The 9,797-nt window shown below is 36.6% G+C and overlaps 1 protein-coding gene across 1 annotated transcript in view; it reads right to left on the reverse strand.

Moving 5' to 3' along the window:
• LOC107654144 (NT-3 growth factor receptor-like) overlaps positions 1-9,797 on the reverse strand; it is a 248,398-nt gene that overhangs the window by 53,867 nt on the left and 184,734 nt on the right. The window contains exon 12 of the mRNA XM_016441090.1: positions 541-729. Within this exon, the coding sequence (XP_016296576.1) occupies positions 541-729 (189 nt within the window). The remainder of the gene's footprint in view (positions 1-540; positions 730-9,797) is intronic.

Raw genomic sequence — 9,797 nt, forward strand, 5'->3', positions numbered from 1 at the left:
TTTATGGAAGGGTGCTTTTTATTTCAGGTCTTTTGAACCGAAGCACTGCAACACCCGCTGAGTGCAATGATAGAGCTTGAAAGATCAAAGACAATTTTTAATATAACTCCGACTGGATTCGTCTGAAAGAAGAAAGTCATATACACCTAGGATGCATCGGGGGTGAGTAAAACACAGCCTAATTTTCATTTTTGGATGAACTAACCCTTTAAGGTTATTCTACTACATATGTCCCAAATAATGAATACTCAATAAACAGAACTGAAAATCATCAAATTGAAAACATTTTTAGCATTTTAGCACTAGGCAGAAAATGTATTGATTTAAGATAAAAGCTCTGATTGAGGGATTTTAACTCTTGACATCTGGCAACCATGAAATCTTGTGGAGGCTTGTTATGAGTGCAAGATAACGCAAATGCAAATTAAATGTTTTCAGGATAAATAGCCAGCAGAAAAATATTGCAGATGATTATACTTAAGAAATCTAGACATAAATAAAAAATAAAATAAACAGTCTTGGTGCCTATTTGGTACTCACAAGTTGTGGGCTTGCTGCAGTTGTGCCCGTGCCGGAAATACTGTGGGTTTTCGATCACTGGGATACGAGTCATGCCGATTACCACAGCGTCTGGCCCGGCATCTAGGGTGCACGGGGTTATGATGCCGTGATTGACGTGATGGAGGGGGCTGGCGGAGTCTTCTTCACCACTGATCACAGCCACGGGTCCTGCAGAGAGAAAAGAGAGCCATCACACTAAATGACATTGGTTGCTTAATGGAAAATGAATGCAGCGTAATACATCTGAGAGGGAAAAGCGGGCAGGCTCATTTGTCAGAATAAACGTTATCTCTTAGAGCTGCGACTGGCCTCTGAGCTCTTCTCTGTCATTTGGTCACACATTAAACGCCTCGGCCTGATTCAACCCCTGAAGCCTCAGCTGCCGTGGCCCTGGGCCGTGGTAAGAAGCACTGACTCCCCAAGTTTCCCAAAGTCCCATCATCGGCTCATTTAGTGGCGTCAACAAAAAAACACTCACATTCAGTTTTGGGCCTCCAAGCCGGCAATAGACAAATGAAAGGCCTTGACAATAAAGATGGCCCGATGGACAATGTGAGAGTGTTTCAGGACAGCTGACTGAACCAGCACTTTCCCAATACGGTCATTGCTGCATTTCTGGCATCAGTTTTATGGCATCATTATTCCATGTCTTCCATCACTATAATCACAAAATAAAATAAAATAAAAAATACATATAAAATGTATATTAATATGTATATAAATAAAAAATATATAATTATTGTATATTAAAAAATAAGGACATTACGTTGTCTTAATATTTAATAATGATCTATCTATCTATCTATCTATCTATCTATCTATCTATCTATCTATCTATCTGTCTGTCTGTCTGTCTGTCTGTCTATCTGTCTGTCTGTCTATCTCGGAAACAGCAGAGAAAGAAAAAAAACGTACTGACAAGCCTTGAAAATTAAATTTAAAATACAATTAAATAAAATGTAAATTTAATAATATTAATAATATTTAGTAGTACTGCTGTTAATTAAAATATGTTATATTTATATATACACAAATTATGTTGTATATGACAATATTAAGATTATTAATATTAAGAACACTTCAAAGTAATTCTAAGAAAACAGGATTTTCACATTTGTGCCTCAGGGCCACTGAAAATGTCACTAGAGCAAGTAAAGGTTTGACCTATTGGCCTGACTGGATGGTAGAAAAAAAAGTCCTTTCTGTTAAGCCTTGAATGAGCGAGCTAACATTTGACTGTTTTGAATGTTCAACCACATAATATATGCTGAGAACATGGAGGAACAGTCATGCTGTCATTCAAGGTTTTTGATCCTGACAGTCAGTTTTATCTTGGAATTCTCTTAGGAAGATTCGCAAGGCCATTTAGTTCACAAGGTCAGACGTCTTGACACAAGGTCAACAAGTGGTGTGAATAGAACGTGGACAGACAGACCCAGTTATTCTTTTTATTTATTAATTTTTTAAATTTTTTTTATTTAAAGAGAGGTCATAGTACTCAAAGAAAGCTTAACATTGTAGATACACATAGCCGCTTCAGTGTGAGAGATACAAGGACTTTCATATGAAAAAAAAAAGCATATGAAAATATGGATTGGGAGTGTTAATTCCCTCAGGGATTACAAATATATGTGCATCTCTTTTGGCAGGTATCATGACAGGAAGACTGTGGGTAAATAAGTCATACTGAAGGATAAACCAGTAAACAAATAGGCTAATACATAAAAAATGAGCTGAATATTTTGAAATATGTACCAACTGCATCACTAATTTGAATGATTCTTTCATTAGGAAGCATAAAAGTCGTCATCAAGGTCTCATTTGGAATTTAGTTGAACTGCCAAATGAAAAGGACTTTGATACTGCTACAGATTTTGTACTGCTCTTTGTGAACTTCAATCTGAAATCCAAATGTAATGAGCAGCCGCAATCGCTTTCATGGCTATACATTGAGATTATTTTGAGACAATAACAGTGGTCTGCTGTGACATATTTAAGGGGAAATCTTGGGAAAAAGTCTTAATTAGCTTTAGCCTTTAAGACAGGAGGAGACGTTCAGCTAAGTGTCAAATGACCCCTGCAGCTAATTGGGTCATTAAAATACTTTTATTTTCCTTAATTGGAAAGTCTAAAAGTCCCAAAAGGACCATTAAAATAGCACCCTAATAATATTCATATGATCATAATTTATATTATATACTGACTAATACAATTAACTCAAAAACTCAATTTAACTTTAACTTGAAGGTGCATAAATAATATTATTATACATTGTCTAAAATATAAATTTTAAGTTTAAGTCATCCAAACATTTCTTCATTTTATCCACAAAATTAAAAGTTGTTTAATTAGCTCAGTTTTGTTTAAAGATGCATTAATAATGTTACGTTTTAAGCTTAAGAGTAACAGAACTCCTTAAAATTCCTCCTTAATATCTTCAGGTTATACTTAGAGATGCGCAAGGTCAGACGCCGCTGTTAATGCGCTTCAAAATAAATACATAAAGCATATCAAATGGCACTTTCAAAATCCTATTATACAGCTGGCACGGTGAATTGAAGATCGCATTCACTCGCTGTTGCCTTTTGGCATTTTGAGTTAGGAACTCTATCAATAAAATGCAGGAAACAATTTGTGTAAGCAGCCGAAACAGAAAATGGGTAGCGAGCCATCCCTTTTCTACAGGACTTCCTCCTCTTGTCATCTTCTCTTTGGGCCAAGACAACTGTGTTTGGTCCATAAGTTTCCATTTATATTGAAGGACCTTCCCTGCCTGACCAAAAAACAAACAAATAAATAAATCAAATCTGGATTATCACAACTGTATTCAAATAATATGTTGAAATAAATAAATAAATAAATAAAATGCACAAGTAAATCTACTAAAATTCCAAATAATACATTTAAGAAACAATAAAAATAGCATAAATATATGAATAAAATAAACACGGGTATTGTCAGAATGCTTTAAGTGTACTTTGAGTTCTCCGCTGGGACTGAGCACTACATAAAACACTTTAAAAAACACATTTCAGTGATTAATTATGTTTTTCTTCCACCTTCCTGAACGATGAAAGCCTCAAGGCCAATGTTACACTGTAAATGATTTCTGTTGTTTACACAGTATTATACTGTTTATCTCAACGGTTTCTTGCTGTATAAGCTTTGTTATTGCCTACACGGAAATATTATTTCATCTTTTCTTCTACCTCTGCATCTGAAGAACAAAGTCAGTTTAATAAGATTTTCAGATGGGCGGAAGAGAACCAGCAAAATCTCCACAAAGACAGTTGCTACGTGCCAGAATTCAGACTGTCAACAATATATTTGCAAATAATAACAGCGATTTTCAAAAAAAATAATGCTACAATTCAGTGCAATGCTCAAACCTACTGAATTAACTTAGAAGAAAGTCCCCATTTCCATTCATAATATATGGAAAAGAGCAGCCTGAACATTCTGCTAAACATTTCTTTTTGTGTTTAACTTTAAAAAAAAAATACAGGTTTGGAACGAGTAAATGGAATGAGTAAATAGTGACAGACTTTTCATTTATGGGTGAACTACTCCTGTAAAACACTTTAAATCACTGCAAATACCTGCAGCCATGTGTGAAAACATTAAAGGGGTGGTTCACTGGTTTATTTCTAGGCTTGATTGTGTTTATGGGGGGCAGTCTAACGTGTTAATGGCTTTATTCCACACCGCTCTGTCCCTTCTCTGAGAAACACGCTGATCATTTCCTTCTTTTATGAAGCCCCTCCCTCAGAAACAGGCGATGGGCTCTGATTGGTTAGCTAGCCCAGTGTGTTGTGATTGGCTAAACCGCCTCTAGTGCGTGTCTAAACGTCCCGCCCCTCACCTCAGCGGCATGTGCTCCGGTTGTATTTTAAACAACTGTGTCGTTAATATCGCTTATCAGTTTGAGCCCAATTGAGAAGCAGAGGATATTATTGAAGAGGATCGTGCAGAACCTGTGCAAGCATGGCTTTTAATGGTAGACCTATGTTTTTTGTTTGTTGTTGTCTCATACTTTTAGATACGCAGGTATTTGTAAATGCTGTTGTTGTCTCATACTTTTAGATACGCTGGTATTTGTAAATGCTACTGCTTATGTTAGCTTTGAATAGACGGTTTTATCCTGATTAAAGCTTTAATACAGTACGGCAACTGCACGCGCGTCCATGTTTAATGCTTCTCATAGCTATGTGAAAATAAGTGTATAATTGTAACAGTTCATTGTCGGAGCTGAGCTGAATGAGAGAGAGAGATGCAGAGCGTGTGCACAGCAGGGGGACGCGAGGAACAGTATTAAGAACCACTGCTTTAGAACATTGATTTTGAAACTTGTGAATCCATTAGAATCATTAGAAGACAGAATCACGATTCATATATGAATAGATTTTTACATGCACCTCTAGTTTTCTCTTCCTCTTCTCTAAAGCAGCGCAGCATGGCCTCGCTCCCCCTAAGTTGCCTTTTCCCAAGGGCGGGGTTTATCTGGGTTTGTTATGTCCCGAACCAGGGAAGTAACTTGTTGTAGTCCCTACCGGACGTTTTTGTAGGCATTAAACTGCCAGAATTTTAAAACACGATATCTCCGTTTGCATTGAACTTTCAGCTTCGTAACTTTGCAGATATTGTTTATGCTCAAACAGCAACATTACACACTAACTAATGTTAAAAAAAGTGAAATCGCAATGAACCACCCCTTTAAAAATGAGCTTGGCTTCCCTTGTTGTTTAAACACAGATGATGTGCTTCTCCTTTCTGGGCTGATTTTCATACAGCTTACAGGAAGTTCTCACACCGTTGTTAATTAGCACTGAAAATAGCTACGGTAATCCTGCATGAAGACATGCATTACACATGCAGACTCAGAAATTATCACCTTGCTGCATGTAGCGCAGCAGTGTCACACAATTTGTGTAATGTGTGTGAGAGTGTTGCTTGATACATGTGTGTAAGCTACAACTACAGTGGGATTTGACTCACTTTCTGTCATTGAACTGATCTTTCCTTTTACGCTTAAGTTTCAGATGAAATATGATAAGTATTTCAGATAAACAAATATACAACCAAAAAAAATCCTAGAGTTATACACACACACACACACACACACACATATATATACTGTATATATATAAAGTAGCACAGTAAAGATTACATTTATATGAATTCATTAGTGAGAGAGCGATTGTGTGTGTGAATGAATTCTACCTGGCAGCGTCTCTCTACTAGTAGTGAAGCTGTGGGATTTAGTTAAGAAATATATGCTAGAACTTTTCAGTTTCTAAGCTATTTTATTGAGAAATCACAGAACAGTGTTGACAGTACATTTCCGTGATGAATGATTCTGTGCATGCGCGATGTGCACGTGATGTACGAGCTACTGTCTGTAGCCTATGTGTGTGCGTTACAGTGCATCAGCGCAGTAGATTAGAACGGTGATTAATTCACCTGTACAATAAGCTGTTTAAAACGTGCATTCTCCCGTTCAATTTCCAGCATCCAGTAATATAATCACACATATATTGTGGAGCGCTTTCGGAGTATGCATTTATTTGTCATTTTAATTGTTTGGAAACGGAGCGTAAATGTGAAAGTCCTTCAAATATTTCTTATCCTGTTGCACCCTCTATAGGAACAGCGACTAGTCGACGTCAAGCTTAAAGCGTCATGGCAGATCATTTAAGTCGATTAGTCATTTAGTCGGTGCAACCCCTAATATATACTGTATATATATATATATATATATACACACAGTACAGTACCTTGTGAAAGTATTCAAAACCCTTAATTTTTTCACGTTTTGTTATGTTGCAGCCTTATGTTAAAGGGGTCATATGATGCGATTTCAAGTTTTCCTTTCTCTTTGGAGTGTTACAAGCTGTTCGTGAATGTGGAAAGACTGTGTGTATGTATGTAGCATATATATATATATATATATATACACACAGTATATACAGGTACATATATATTACATTACTAAGTATAAGGAATAGTAAGAAAGTTGATGTCTAACTTTAAAAAATTAAGAAGGGAGAGGGTAGTGAATAATGTCCCGGGTCGCTAAAGACCCAAGGTATGCATTTAAGTGTTAATATTATCTAATTTCCAAATTTCAAAGTGCAAAAAGTGTGAAAGTTAACTTTACATTTGTAATTTATTTAAACATCAAGTGAACCGTAGTTTACCTAATAAGCAAACCAAATTAACAAAAAAACTAATGGAATTTGAGCCAAATTAAATTTTGCTATTGTCAGGCCTTCACTGGGTTTTGGAACAGAACAAAAACAATATAAATCAAGTTTATCACCTCACGGCATCAGATACGATCACAACTATATTTTTGGAGCACATAAAAAGCATCATTAGCAAAACATTGTTTACCATGACAAACCCAGACGGAAAACAAGGTTTATCGGGACCGGGAATCGCATTGCACGCATTTGGAGACCGGCGTAATCAAAACCGATCTCCCTTACTCCATCTCTCTGCTCTCATTTTCACTTACACACACTTTTAAACACACACACCTGCTTGGGCCGAATCTGTGCGGAAGGTGACAGGGACGATTGATCCTGTTTATAAAGGCATCTGAACCCTGCTGTCTGAATGCCATTTGCCTGGAGTTGATGTGGCTTCCTTTGATGTTGAAAGTGCAGAGCACTTTTCTGTATCTCAGGTAGCTATAAAAGATAAAACAGGCACTATCCATGCCCACTTCTCTCTGATGGCAATTGTGCCCTGATTGCAATGCAAAGCAGCCATGGAAGACCTGCACTAATAAATTACTCACATTACTTCCTCTGATCTCACCAATGTGCATTGAAGTGTCTCCTTGACATCAAACCACCTCGTCCGAGAGCGAGGGAGCAAGAGGTACAGACATGGGCAAAGGGGATGATTCATACTTTTATTAGCATATGAGACTGATTGGAAGTGGTAGAGCTGGAAAATCAGCCATATAAAAACACTCGAGCCACTTCCTATGGCCGTAATTGTACTGTCTCTTCTGCTCATTCCTGTGCAAACCGCTGTAATAGCCTGAAGTCGGTTGCTTTTCTTCTTTTCCTGATTTGCGAATTGCCCAGATATATCTGTGGGGCCCCTCAGTGTCAGCGGCAATGACAAAACTCTTTTGTTGGGTAAACAGAGAATATGAACACAGTGAATCGGCTCCCCGGTGTTCTGATTGCCTGCGAGGCAGACAACAACAATGCGGTCTTCATCTTGCCACTTTTCTCTTCGAAAACCCTCTCCAATTGCGCCTCTGTATGCATGTCTGGACTCAAACGTTATTTGCACAAAGTATCTTCAAACATACAGGGGAAAATAAACACCTTAGGCATGAAAAATGTGCCATGTCTCAAAGAGCCGTAAACATGCAGGACCTCTAAACTCAAAGGACTTTTATTCAGGCGGCTAATTTTGGTTTCCATGAATAAGGAACAACATTCGGCGTTCATCGGCAAATGGCCAGGTAAAAAAGGTGCTTAACGTTCATTATAAATATTACATGAGATACTGTATTTTTTTCTATGAGGTTTGCATATAAACCTATAATAATAATAATAAAACATATTTCCAGCAATAAACATCCAATAAATTAAAAACTAGATAGATAGATAGATATATAGATAGATAGATAGATAGATAGATAGATGTTTTTAGTATTATATATATTTGTAAAATACAATTTGTATATTCAAACTATGTAGAATATAAAAATGCAAAACATGCATGCATGTACAGTGTTTACAATATTTATAAATTTTGTAAGAATTTTACAAAAAGTTAAAGAGAAACAGCAATTATCAAACTGAATAAAACATGACATTTTGAAGAAAAGTACTGCAATAATCTTTGATTATTTACAACTTTTTAAACAGGTACATGTATTATATTACATTTAATTTGTAGTAATTTTATTATTCCAAAATTGTTTTCATAATTATATATAGTAAAAATACAGTAATATAGTTATATAATGGGGAAATATAATAATAATAATAATAATAATGTATTATTATTATTATTATTATTATTGAAAGGGTCAGTGTAGTAGAAAACAATTTTACCATACAGACATTTGATACCTACAAAACTACCTACCATTCATGCAATGTTATCTAACATAAATATATCTCTAAAAAAAACATGGGATTTATGGCTCTAATGTTTTTTTTGTTTTGTTTTAAAAAGTAATGTAACACTAAAGCGTACCATATTCACAAAAACTGCCTAATAGACCTCATTTGCTGCTTATTTCCTCTTCGGTGAGGACGCCTCACTCCAGTGACAAGCGCTGAGGAAAAATTAAGCGATTATGGGGAATTTTTCATAGAGTGCCTCCTTAAGTAATAAACAGCTCGTTCGCTCAGTATGAGACATGGAAATGTGCAAATACTTGAAAACTGCAGCTTACCGGTTATCACAATTTCATCTCTGTGAAACATATTAATAATACAACATCCCCTGGAGCCTCAGGTGTACTAAGAACCCGTCGCGCCTTCTAATAAGCATTAGCACTGCTTACACTCAATACACTTCACACTATCCGCTAACATTAGCTACATTTATTATTGCTTTTACTCAGATTTAGAGATTTTAGAGAGTGTTATGAACACAAATGACACCTCAATTTGTGCCATTTGTTGAAGAAACATCTGCTATTACTTTTCTAAGCAATAGCAAGCTAAACTCAAGTGCTACGTGCTAACTACTAGGCCACAGTTCTGATGCTATTTTATATGCTCGCTATTTTTGTTTCAGCCATTTTTTCCTTCACAGCATGTTACGGTATATTCTTGCAGCACAAATCAAAGGCAGCATGATTAGCTCCCTATGTCATAAAACAAAGTTAGCACCCGCGCTAGTCAACAAAACAGAGTCCCGGTACAGGAAGCATTAATATCCCGTGCCAGCACCTCTGCAGTCGGGCCAAACAATGAAAAAAACGTCAGGAACATAAAGGCAGTCAGTCATCTTTATGGTCCTTAACAAAGTAGGCCATAGGCACAACATTCAATGTGCATTTTGTTTATAGCTGTATAAACGCCCATGAAGCTGGAGGGGAAGGACAGTACAGCCGCTTCGCCTGAAGGGACAGATGAAGAAGCAAATGCAACACAGTGACCAAATCTATGCAGGCATAAATCAATCAGACGCTCTCTCTCTCTCTCTCTCTCTCTCTCTCTCTCTCACACACACACACACACACACACACACAC

This window comes from Sinocyclocheilus anshuiensis, unplaced genomic scaffold (genome assembly GCF_001515605.1).
Source record: "Sinocyclocheilus anshuiensis isolate Anshui unplaced genomic scaffold, SAMN03320099.WGS_v1.1 scaffold115, whole genome shotgun sequence".
NCBI classification, from domain to species: Eukaryota; Metazoa; Chordata; class Actinopteri; order Cypriniformes; family Cyprinidae; genus Sinocyclocheilus; species Sinocyclocheilus anshuiensis.